This window comes from Anolis carolinensis, chromosome 4 (genome assembly GCF_035594765.1).
Source record: "Anolis carolinensis isolate JA03-04 chromosome 4, rAnoCar3.1.pri, whole genome shotgun sequence".
Lineage (NCBI taxonomy): Eukaryota > Metazoa > Chordata > Lepidosauria > Squamata > Dactyloidae > Anolis > Anolis carolinensis.
In genome coordinates, this window is record NC_085844.1 from 54,350,174 (window position 1) to 54,363,374 (window position 13,201).

The window sequence follows — 13,201 nt, forward strand, 5'->3', positions numbered from 1 at the left end:
TTACATGATTCCATAGCATTGAGCCATGGCAAAGTGGTGTCAAGCCGCATTAAATCAGCTGTGTAGATGCACCCCGAGTTTGGATCAAAATCAATGGCACACCAAGCAATTTATACAAGCATAGAACTTGCTTTTTGCTGTATATAATCAAGCACACTAAACCCTAATCTCAGCACAGCCACCACCACCCTTTCACTAGAAATATAATGAACCATTGCTATAGCTTCCTTTCTGTCCAAACCAGCATCAAAGCTCCTCATCAAACATCTGCCAAACATTCTGGGAGGAATCTATTTGGTTGCTCTGTTGTGCAGGTCCTTCTAAGCCCACTCTTATATTTTACAACCAGGTTAGGCAACTTGGGCCCCACAGATGTTTTGATAGTAAATCACATAACAACTGTCCCAGTGAGAGATGATGGGAGTTGTAGTCTGAAACATCTAGAGGACTTTACTGTTCCTGTCCATCTTACATGCCTAAAACTCCCCAGAAGAATAAAGGGAAAGCAGTGTTGTAACAATATTAATATAGAACTGGAACATGTATTTCTGTCTTTATCTGTATGTGCTCAAATGAAATAGTTCCTTTTGCGGTCCACTAACAGCAAAAATTCTAGCATTTTTCTTTTACTCAGAAGTAAGCACAGCATTATTTCTATGTTTCTGGCTGTTTCAATTATGTCTTTTTGTAAGGAATAGTCAAGATTACCCATGCATAATGTTTGAAAACATCTGGGTTCTGTATTGTTAAAATGCATTATTTTTCTCCTACAGTACATTTAACAGAGTGGATGCAATGTTATTTTTAGAGGTTTGGGAAAGGAGTGTTTCCTTTATTTTTTATATGCCCAAATGAGCTAGCATGTTTGAATGCACATAGGAATCAAGAGAGAAAAGCCAGAATGCTTACAGATGCAGGAAGAATTGTTGACACCCTGCAGAGATTAATGCCCACTGTGCAAAATGGGTCATCTACAGCATCCATCATGGCTGACATAGGTTTAAAATAATTACAACATTAATTCTATGGGATTTAATAGGGTCATAAATATTTTAGACATCCCTTACTACTATGTATTAAACTTCTCTTGGAACTCAAATTATTTTTTTATCATACCCAGTTCTAAATTTAATGTACAGTAGCATATTACCTGAACAGTAGCTCCAACTAATGAGAAATATCTAAAGGATTGCTATTAAATTCTGTGCTGTATTAACTAGTCTGCAGCTGGAACACAAAGAGTATAAGGTAATTTCCAAACCACCATGGAATAATAAATTCCCTGAAACTCCATATTTTTAACATACAAACATCCTACTAGAAAACAAAGAGGTCAATAATATTTTATAGGAGGAAAAACATGTTGCATATAATTTTTTATTCCATGTAATTCTGTGAAAACATTCTTGGGACATTTTTCCTTATGTGAATGTATATCAAACCGTATTCTGTTTTCTTCTTTCTTTCATCGTCTTGACTGGAAAGGAGCAAAAGAAAATGGAAGACATAGTATTTCCAAGACAGTCAAATAAGCACAGTGGTCATCTTCAAAGACAGAAGAGAGACTGGGTCATCCCTCCAATCAATTTGCCAGAAAACTCCAGAGGGCCCTTTCCTCAGGAATTAGTTCGGGTAAGAGAGAAATGTTATTCTGAAATGTGATTCAGTTCTGGCTTGAGCTTTTTCAATGGAAAGTTTGGTTAATATTTTGTTTTCTTGTGTATTTTAGCAAAAATATGGGAGTCATGGCAAAAAGTGGGGAAAAGGTCAATGCTTCATCACTTAAAAAGGACAGTGGTATTTAATGTTAAAGCCACATTTCTGAATGTGACTACTCTTTGTCCCAGGGACAAAAACCTCTGGGGCTAGTACAAAGTACAGAACTCCACACTGACCATCTCCATTTGGCTTAGCAACAGGATAGAGGTCCTGATCATCCAGTGGGGTCAGTCTTGGTTCAGCTCTGCTAGACAGCCCTCTTACCTTTGGTGGTTCTGTTGCCATGATTGCGACGATCATGAAACTTCAAAGAGAAGGGGAGAAAGGACAGGGTGATCCTTCTCCTCTCTCAAAGTCATATGGCCATTTTTAAAAACGTCAGCAATGTTGCCCGGGGTTGACAACAGCTTTTAGGAGTTCTATGACCATCACAACAACAGCAACAGGACCACCAAGTTAAATGCCATCTCCTCTCCCAGCAGCACGAATCCCAGGGAAAGCAGTCATGTGAACGGTGGGGTTGGTTCCAATTCATAATAGCCAAAATGTTTGTACTACACCAAAGTGCAGGTCTGTTCTTCAGGAAACCTCCAGAACATTCCCCTTCTTTGCCTAACTTGTGACAAAACTGTGTTAAGTGGCCTTGTCCTGTGTTGGGGGCAAGAAGTCCAGGTGTCATGTGGAAACTCTGAGGTCAATTCTAGCCCACCCTGCCCTTGTAGATATCACCTTTGGGAAAGGAAATTGTGGAATCATCATTTAATGGGCAATATGTAGATGATCCCAAGATGAGAATGAGAAATGTCTTGTAAGTTTGTTTCCACCCTTTTGTTTATCTGTTTGATTTTGGATCCGTTGATTGAACACTTTACTATTTTGTTTTTTAGCTGAGAACATAATAAGATTCCTTCTGCCGCTGTGTCTTCACCCAAGTAATGGTGCATATCATTTCATTGCATTGTTTATTGAGTTCAGAAGCCAGGAAAAGAATTTGAATTTTTGAAAGCATTGCATGGTTCCAATATCAAGCCCTTTAAATTTTAAGCTTAGTTACCACACATTTCCTCCTTCGGCACCATCTACCATGGATTAAATGACATTGTTGGCACAGCATATTGCAATCACTTTCTTCTGTAATTCTCAGCCAAGGTTTGAGAGTTCTCGTTTCCCTTGCAGTAGCAGGTGAAATTGTAAGCACCTCTGTGATTGTGGTATTTTAAAATTTTATTCTCAAACAAGTTTAGAATTATTTACTTGAATCTGAAAGTAAAGTAGAAACCAGATTTTTGTATATTTTCCCGGCTGTATGGCCATGTTCCAGAAGTATTCTCTCCTGATGTTTCGCCCACATCTATGGCAAGCATCCTCAGAGGTTGTGAGGTATGGAGAAACTAAGCAAGGAAGGTTTATATATCTGGGGCCCCTGGTGGCACAGTGTGTTAGAGCGCTGAGCTGCTGAACTTGCGGACCAAAAGGTGCCAGGTTCAAATCCCAGGAGCAGAATGAGCGCCCGCTGTTAGCCCCAGCTCCTGCCAACCTAGCAGTTCGAAAACATGCAAATGTGAGTAGATCGATAGGTACCGCTCCTGCGGGAAGGTAATGGCGCTCCATGCAGTCATGCCGGCCACATGACCTTGGAGGTGTCTACGGACAATGTAGGTCACGACTGGACTTAACATCAGGGGGAAACCTTTACCTTAACCTAGAAGTTCCTGAGGGGGGGGACTCTTGTCTGTTGGAGGCCAGTGTGAATGTTGTAATTAATCACCTTTGTTAGCATTAAATGGGCTTCTCAGCCTCATATCCTGGCCTGGGGAAATCCTTTGTTCAGAGTTGTTAGCTGCCCCTGATTGATTCCTGTCTGGAATTCTTCTGTTTTCAGAGTGCTTCTCCTTATTTACTGTTCTTTTGGAGGTTTTTTTTTAGTATTGGTAGCCAGATTTTGTTCATTTTCATGGTTTCCTCTTTTCTGTTGAAGTTGTCCACATGCTTATGGATTTCAGTGGCTTCTCTGTGTAGTCTGACATGATAGTTGTTGGAATGGTCGAGCATTTCTGTGTTCTCAAATAAAATACTGTGTCCAGGTTGGTTCATCAAGTGCTCTGCTATGTCTGATTTCTCTGGTTGAGTTAATCTGCAGAGCCTTTCATGTTCTTTGGCTCGTGTTTGGGCGCTGCGTTTGATGGTCCCTATGTAGACTTGTCCACAGCTGCATGATATACGGTAGACCAGAGAATCTTTTATTTCATAGTTTTTTCTGTGCTAGAGTTTGAGGTAGTTGAAACTGAAGTCCTCTTATGTGAAATAAATTCGGACAATAAAGTGCTTCAGTGTCTTTTGAACTTATTTTAGTCCTCAGTACACTGTCACACTGTTATGCCATAAATGCCAAAAAAAAGGAATTACCATACTGTTGGCAAATTATCTTTCTTCTGTGCTTCTATGTCCCAGTATTGCAATAGTTACATAGCATGGTACTAAGAGCTGTACTATGTGAGACTGTGGACGAGCCTACACTGGAGGCAGTCATATGTCCCACTGGACTGTCATCTCACCTTCTATGTTGCTGTTGCCTTTACCAGCTGGCAAGCGAGAATCTCACTATTGTGAGCATCCTATGCCGACATCAGCAGAGATGTCCGCGTGACCAGGAAGCATAAGGGGGCTGGCAAGGAACAATGATGGCAATGGCACAGACCCAGGCAAAAGGGGATGGCTGAGGTGTACCACATAGACAACAGGCCAATCCAAATCAGACCTGAGCCAGCTGTCCATACCATGCAATGCCATGGGATACTCGAGGGTTTCTGTCAAAGACCAGAGCATCCCCAGACTTTCCCAGAAGTGGCTCAATGCCAGATTAATCCAGTATAATCCATGATATTGGAAGTATCTGGGTTTTCATGCCCATATAGATGAACACTATGCTTTTCTGACTGGAGGTGTTTTAACATCATATGCTGGAAGGGCTCATTTTCTTAGGTAATAATGAGAGGGAGCCACAGGACAAATGAAGTTACCAATTCAGCCAATGGCATTGACTAGCTAGGGAAAATACAGCTGAGGATGGTTTCATTGTAGAACTGCGCAGCTGACTTTGGGGATGTAGATAAAATAACATTGGACTCAACAGTGTCAATAAAGTTAGCATTTTCACATTTCCAGAGACTTGTCCACCTTGCCTCAAGCATTCATACATTAAGAAAACTTCCAAGGCCATTTCCAAGATATAAAGGGTGAACAAAATAATGCACATATTTTAAAATGGAACTAGATAAAATGAACATGATTCTGGGGAGAAATGCAAACACATTCATTTGGCAGTGGGGAGGTGTACATTATGTAAACAAATGTATAAATTAGGAAAAGTTAGTTTAAACATTGAAGGAATTTCAACGTAGAACAAAAATATAAAGTCTCATAAGATAGTACAAGACAGAGGCAGGAAAAATGTGGTGTGCAGTCTGAATAAACTCAATGAAATCAAAACAGAAATTTTCACATTCCTAGATGAGGCTTATGTCCCTAGGCAGATATCAGTAAGCTAAATTACCATTAATCTAAGACCATTTCAAAATCAGTTTTTAGGACTTGGTTACATAAATCTATTTCCTAAGATTGCACACAAAGGTCACATAAGAAATTTGCATATTAACCAATTAATATTTGACTTATCAACATTCAAGAGACTAGTGCACTGAACATTTTCTTGAGAAGTGTGAATAAACAGTGTTGAGAAGAGATGTACATTTACTGTGCCATTATCTGTTAATTCACAAATGAAATATCAGTAGAAAGAAATCCCTAGCCAATCTGCAGCTTTTAAAATCAGGATTGCTGTAGGAATTGGAAATCCATCTGTCTCTGTATTGGCCACATGTTCACAGGTCCTAATATTCAGGAAACAAATAATTACAGCAGGTCTGGAAAGAAGGATCTCCTGATAGGCCTTTTTGCAATTTAAGTTAGGATAGCAAGGATTTCTGACTCTGTTATTTTATAGAGCTGACAACAAAATGTCTGGTCTACTACAGATAGGTTTTTTGGACTAGATTCTTGTTGGTGGATACCAGGATTCCTTTTAAAATAACAAGTAGGTCCTAGAAGAAGAATCTTGACCCTCTACATATTTTTTAATATGTTAAAATAACATGTCCAAGGCAATCACTTGATGGGTCATTCCTAGTTTGCTGAATATTATATCAGAAAGCATGCTAGCTACCTGTAGTTCAGTCACAATAGTCCTGGACTGAAATGATGATATTTGATTTTCTAATTCAATTTTATATAATATACTTTTAAGACACCCAATAATCAGAGTTCTGTGTTAAACAATACATAAATGTAAGATATGAATGGGACATAATAAAAATGCAGGAGCAGGATGCAATAATATCAATTCTTAGCTCAGAGATGGTGTAGTGACTGGTTTGTTTGTGTGCCTTCACTTTTTTCCTAACTAATGGCACCCCGAAGACAAACTTTACACAGGGTTTCCTGGAGCTGAGACTGTGAGCATTTCTACGGTCAACAGATAACAGATGTAATAACATTTATTAGATCTAACAATCTAGCTGCCCTGTTTTGAAATAACAGTATTTTAGATTCCAGCCCCAGCTAGCCCAATGCACATATGCATGTTTGTTTATTAACAGAAAGAAAACTCATTCTGGACAATATGGGCTGGTTTTTCAAAATGAGTAACCAAATAGTTTAGAAATAGGTTGCATTGTTGTTTAGCAGCCAACACTTCTGATTGCTTATGTATTTAACAAAACCATCGTCTTCTTGGTACCTAGATCAGATCTGATCGTGATAAAAGCCTTTCCCTGCGGTACAGTGTTACTGGACCAGGAGCTGATCAACCCCCCACAGGCATTTTTATCATCAACCCCATCTCAGGTCAACTGTCGGTGACAAAACCGTTAGACCGAGAGCAAATCGCTTCTTTTCACGTAAGTCCTTAATTTACGTTAAACCAGATATTTAAATTAAAAATCTTAACATCTGTTTCAACTTGGAAGAGCACATCTGGCATAGTTTTCTCAGCTTTAGATTTAAAATGTTTGTACGAGATCTGGATTTCTACACATTGTTGCTTTTCATACATCAGAGCTGGAGATGCTGGTGTAGTTGATCAACTCAAATCTTTTTAATTGATTAGACAGAATTTGTTTGTTTATTTACAGTGATTATGTGTCACTTGCCAGGTTTCATATTGACTGTCCAAATACCTTTTCTGGATTGAGCCTCAGTCTATTTAGCCACATTCTATCCTTTTCTGAATAGTGACAATTCAAATGTCCACATTTTCTTAGCATCAGTTGTGAAAGAGAAAAATAAATGGGGATCATCATGACGATACCTGACCCCAAAACCTCTGATGACTTACAGCTTCATGAATATGTTTGAATTATTGAAATATGTGGAATCTCACATGCTAATGACAAAGAGGCTTAACAACAATCTCCTAACCTTGTGGGAACATTCTTCCAAAAAAGATTGGAGTCACTGAAAAACAGTGCCTTCACCTCAGTTATTTACAAAGAGATACCATGTACAGTGATATCAAAGGTCACTGAGAGGTGCAATCTCTCAGTTGCTATGATATGATTTCCATCAAGGTGGCGAAGGCTATTTATGCCAATGATCAGGCTTGAACCCGAATTGGAAGGGATCCAAAGAATCTATTTCATCCAAGAAAGCCTTGATTTGCTTCTACCACTTGCTGTAAAACCTTATTTATAAAGGGCGAGTAGAAACAAGCTGATGATAGAGTGGTGGTGTCTAGTGAAGTTTTCTTCAACAGATATTTTACAATTACTTTCTAAAGAGGGGACTAAGATCTAATAAAATGATCCCTAACTTGGATTCAATTGGCCTGGCTTCCTCAAAATGCCAAATAGCCCATTCTGTGTACCTAAGTAAAAGAATCTTAGGAAAAATAGTGTCAGGTACCTAATCCATCTTCCTATTCCGCATTAGTAGAACTGCCAGAACCAATAGCTGGAAAATCCCCCAAAAGGCGTGATTCTGGATCTGTTAGTCTCTAGATTTGAAATAAATCAGGAATGTAGGCTTTATTAATTTCTGTTTTCTCTTTATGGTTGCAAATTCCATCATGACATGAATTTAGCAAGACTTTATTTTTAATGAGGCAGCATTTTTTGATTATAAAATTGTGGGGTTTTTTATTTGAAAAATGAAAGAAGATCTTTATCATGAGGAAGTTTAGATCTATCAGTGATGTCTTAAAAGATGAACTCCAATACGTTAAACAAAATAAGGGTTCTTAGAGGAACATAGGATGAATGGAATTTGAGAATTCTCAAAGCAAAATGTCATATTTTATTTGAAATTAGAAAGGTAATTTTTCATTATTATAAGTCACAAAATTTCCCAGCCAGCAGCTGAGAAATTCTAAATATGGTGGTTCAAAGCAGTAACATTTGTAAGCTCTGTGTTCCAGTAACATTTAGTAAGTTTCAAGAACAGTTCTGATAGATCATCTCCTAATATCCATTAGTTCATTATTCTTCTTAAAAGAGTACAAAAGGATGTTCCTAAGCTAGTGACTATCATTGAATCATATTTAACAAATTAACTTTGAACTATTTGAATAAACATTTATCATCATCTGCTGTGATTTTCTTGCAATCGCTTTCATTTAATGACTTATTTTTACAAGAGAGTAAAGAAAAACGCTCTATCCACCTTCCCCACACTATTGTTTTAAACCTCTGTCATGTTCTGCCTTGGACACTTTTTATCCAGGCTTTAAGAAGATTATGTATTAATTGAATGCTTGTTTATTCTGTACCGAAATCTTACTTTAGTAACTTTAGACATGGAGCAGGGGATTGAGTTTTAGAGTGCTTTGTGGTTTGGTGGTTTACTACGTTGCTTAAAAAAACCTGTCTTCAAGTGTGCTGAAATGACCAGGAGAATGATACAAAAGAAGATGCTGAAATATATCAAGTTAATGGAGTTCCATTTAAAATGCCCTGTCAACAACACTAATTACCATCCTGATGACATGTTTTGCAAGTTTTCTCAGTTTCTAATGACTTTTGCAGCTGAGGGCACACGCTGTGGATGTAAATGGAAACCAGGTGGAAAATCCCATCGACATTGTTATTAATGTCATTGATATGAATGACAATAGGCCTGAATTTTTACACCAGGTTTGGAATGGGACAGTCCCCGAAGGATCAAAGCCAGGTAATGTTTCAAAAGCGCATTTATTTTCACTTCAAAATGCTAAAACATACTTTACAATTTTAGCTGGAATCTTGTCAGTTCACTCTCAACAATCATTTTAAGTGTATTCTCCCCAGTCAGGAAAGACCAGAATCCTTTGAAGGAGCTCAGAAGCCATGTTTGATTATTGTATGTGTCATGTTTCACTGGAACAAAAGCAAGCTCACTCCCCACCCCCTTATTTCTGTGCTGGTGGGAAAGCAGTTGTTAGGTATATGCACACATGCTGCCACCTTTCTGGGTTCATATAAGCAAAATCAGCTTCCTAACTCAAACAGCTGTAATCACATCATCATGTTTAATAAAGCATAGCTTGCTGCCTAATTTTGGCACGTAGGAGCCAAAACTCAGGGTAAATGGCATGTGTTAGGGAGGAAAAGGGAAAAAAGAAAGGAAGGAAGAATAACATTTTTAAAATTCTTGACTGACTTATGTATGTATAAGTCATGCTCAGCATGGTGGGCAAATTATTTATCAGTAGCACAAAGAATAGATTCTGCAATGTTCTGCATTGCAGTTGTGCATTTGGGTTGCTTTATTGTGCATTGCACAATGACACCCAATCTGTGGTATGTGTTACACAATGTTACTGTTCTACATGATGTAGTGTTGATCTTGTGTATCACTGCATCTGGATATGTACACCACAGGGGTTGGAGTGTTGAATTGCAACCATTTAACAGTGTTTTAAATATACTGTATTACAGTAATCTAGGACTCACCCCCCCCCCAAAAAAAAATCAGAGCTCCAAAGTGGGTATGCCTTGGAATTGATGCCATTCTGGAATTATGGGTTTCTGAAATTCGCATGCTTTGATGGCGGCATGATGTTTAAGTTTGGGCAGGAAACCCATTCTCTCTATTGGTTTTGAAAGAAATGGTTTAAAAAATGAGCTGGTCTCCTTGAAAGAAATTTTAAAATGGTGCAGATTCTCTGTAAATAAGAGGTTTAAAAGGGTGCTGGTGTACTTGAAAGAAAGGTTTTAAAGATGGTGGAGGTCCCCTTATTTTTCTGAAATCGATGGTCTTGGAACCATAAATTTCTAAAATTGAAGCTCCAAAAATGGAGGTGTGTCTTGGAATCAGTGGCATCCTATATTAGATGAAATACGGTCATTGCATTATATTCAGATTTTTGGAGCAGGTCAAGATATGGCTGATGAAAATGACTTTATGAAGTAATAAAAGAGGTGTAGTTTCAAAGGAGGGCTTTCTCCTTCTGACTTTATCTGATGGTCATTATGTTTGTTCATAGGCTACATGCAGCAGTGTGGATCAGGCAGTAGGGAGGTATTTGTAAACTTCCCCACTCCACATCCCCAAAGATAACAGAAAGGGAGAGAAATCCACCCCTAGGAAGGGAACGTCACTTTTGTAAGAGTTATCATGGGGAAAAGGTGTCTCCTCTGAAGCTTTATCACCTCTTCTTATTCCCACAACAAGCCAAATTTTGCAACTATCACAGGGACAGAAAGTGAGGTGAAATCTTCTGAACAGGGACACAGACAGCAAAACAAACGTCACAGGGGTGTTATGCTATCCTCAGCCTAATGAAGGAGCAGCATCTTCCTTCCCCAAGCCCCATTTTCCTTTGCCTCATGAAATTGCGTTTTTGTGTGTGTGCACTAAACTTAAATAAATACAGATAGATGGATAGATAGATAGATAGATAGATACTTTAAAATGTACCTGTTCAGACTTACATACAAATTCAACTAAAGAACAAACCTACAGAACCTGTTTTATTCATATCTTGGGGACTGCTTGTATTCAGAATCTCCCCCCCCCCCCCACCCCACACACACACACACACAAATCTTTTAAAAATGGAAAAGAGAAGGAAACACTGTTTGTCCTTACACCTTTTCAGTTTTGTACATAAGATCAGACTCCTTCTTTCCTGGAGCAGAGATTTATGTCCCTGTGTGAATAATAAACGGCTTTCCCATTGCATCCCATTGACATGGCCTTTGAAGATGTTAGAAGACAGAAAGTGTCGCTATTTCATACCAGTCATCATTGCTTTAACATTACCTGTGTAAAAGAAGTTAAATAGTCACAGAAGCACTTTTATTTGTACATACTTGTATACTGAACTGACAAGCATTACCTTTCCACAAAATCAATATGCACCCCACTTGCTTATGCATGCTGCTCATTTGATCTGAGTCAGTTCGACAGCCATAAAAATGTGTGAGTTTACATTTTCATTAAACGTGTTATTGAGTTGATGGGTCTGTTTGCCAGGAGAACATTTCCAGAACTAAGTGGATGTATGTTATGAATGCATGTATTTTTATATCTCCTTGCCCCCTGTTAATCAAGAGCCTTGGGGAAAGCAGTGTGGTTCAAATAACAGAAGGAATGTTGAAGTGTTTTGTCAGAGGAATTAAATGTTTAGACCAAGTTTTGAGCTTCTGAGTGAACTTGGGTAACCCCAGTAAACTGTTTATTTAACCCCAAGGATTATTTGTTCCTTCATTAGGAACCTATGTTATGACAGTCACTGCTATTGATGCTGATGACCCGAATGCATTGAATGGAATGCTGAGATACAGAATTTTGTCACAAGCCCCAAGCACCCCTTCCCCAAACATGTTTACAATCAACAACGAAACAGGCGACATTATCACAGTTGCTGCTGGACTTGACAGAGAGGTAAGTCCTGTCTTATGCTACATATGATTGAATTCTCTCTTCATTTAGAAGGTTACTAACACTGTATGTCCCCATAGGCATTTCCACAGATGGTCAGATCCTGCTTAGCTTGCCAGAGTCTCAGGTCACGTGCATGTTCCAGAGCCATCTGGAACACTGGGTCTTCTTGTGCCTTTTTCAGTATGACCTCAGCTTAAATGAGTCATGTTTTTGGACAACTGTTCCCATGGTGTCATGTGATCAAGCTGATTGGCATGTTCTAGGAATAATGATAATGATAGATCAGTATGATATAGGGATTTGAGTGTTCCACTAGGGGTGTATCTAGAATTGATGCAGTTTGACACCATTTTAATGACCATGATTCAATGCTAAGGAATCATTGGGGCTGTAATTTTACAAGGTCTTTATCCTCCTCTGCCAAAGAGGGCTGGTACCTCACCAAACTACAACACGCTTAATTCCATAGCAATGAGCCATAGTAGTTAAGCAGTGTCAAACTGCATTAATTCTACAGTGTAGATTCATCCTAGAACTCCAGGAGACTCAGTGAAATTCCAATGGATGACCTTTGGCAAGTCCCCTTAGCTTAAGAAGAAAACCCTAACAAATCAACTTTGAATAAATCTTGTCAAGTAAGCCCATGAATACTATAAATCACAAATGATTTGAAAGCACATAACTACAACAGCAACAACAACAATAATGAACTTTCTGAGTTTCCTTTCGCTCCTGTAATATGACCTTGTTGAGAGCTCCTGGAAAAAATGATGAAGTAGTAATTTCCTTTATATTTTATGAGCCTCATTTCAGATGATTAAATCCGAAAGCAGTTTGTTATTACCAAATTTACTTAATCGTTTTGTTTTCTCACTTCTTAATTTTATTCATGCTAGAATATTATCCTGTCCTAAGATCCTACTTTAATTTTAATACCTTGGCACAGTATGGGGGTCAAAACATCAGTGAAAGATCTTCAAATTGTCTGCAATAAACATCCGGCTTTGAAGTTAAATATTTTACAGTCTTTAGAAGCTGATTTTGTCTTTCTGTAGGACAAAAGATATTACCATATCATTAAGTACCAACCTTTTCTTTTTAAAAAGTGTCCAGCTCATTTAGTTCTAGTTTCTGCAGTCATTAGGTTTCCTTTGCTGCATGTAACCTGAAAACATTATATTAAATAAACTAGTAGTCAATCCAAAATAGCCCTGTTGTTGCCTAGGTGTAAATGCTGCAGCTTCATTGTACCACTCATTTATTTACTACTATATTTGTGGAATCATAGAACTGTAATTGTCAAGTGGGAATGAACTCCAAATCTGAAATCTCCAGGAACAAGACCTCTAGTTCTAGCTGTTAAACACTCTGTCACAGATGGTATACTAGTTTCAACCCTTTGCAAATGTTCAGGGTTGAATTCAGAAGTATAGTGTTCCCCTGCTACTTTGCGGTTTGCTTATTGCGGACTCTCTGTTTCGCGGGAAAAAATTGCTGGCGGGCCCCTTGCTTGGTGCCTGCCATATTGCTCTGGCTGCCTCTGTTCCTGCAGCAAGGGAAGAAG

The 13,201-nt window shown here is 38.5% G+C and overlaps 1 protein-coding gene across 1 annotated transcript in view; it reads left to right on the top strand.

Moving 5' to 3' along the window:
• Positions 1-13,201, top strand: part of cdh2 (cadherin 2) — a 165,091-nt gene that overhangs the window by 114,710 nt on the left and 37,180 nt on the right. The window contains exons 4-7 of the mRNA XM_008108615.3: positions 1,486-1,632; positions 6,519-6,674; positions 8,796-8,940; positions 11,465-11,637. Coding sequence (XP_008106822.1) covers positions 1,486-1,632; positions 6,519-6,674; positions 8,796-8,940; positions 11,465-11,637 — 621 coding nt within the window. The remainder of the gene's footprint in view (positions 1-1,485; positions 1,633-6,518; positions 6,675-8,795; positions 8,941-11,464; positions 11,638-13,201) is intronic.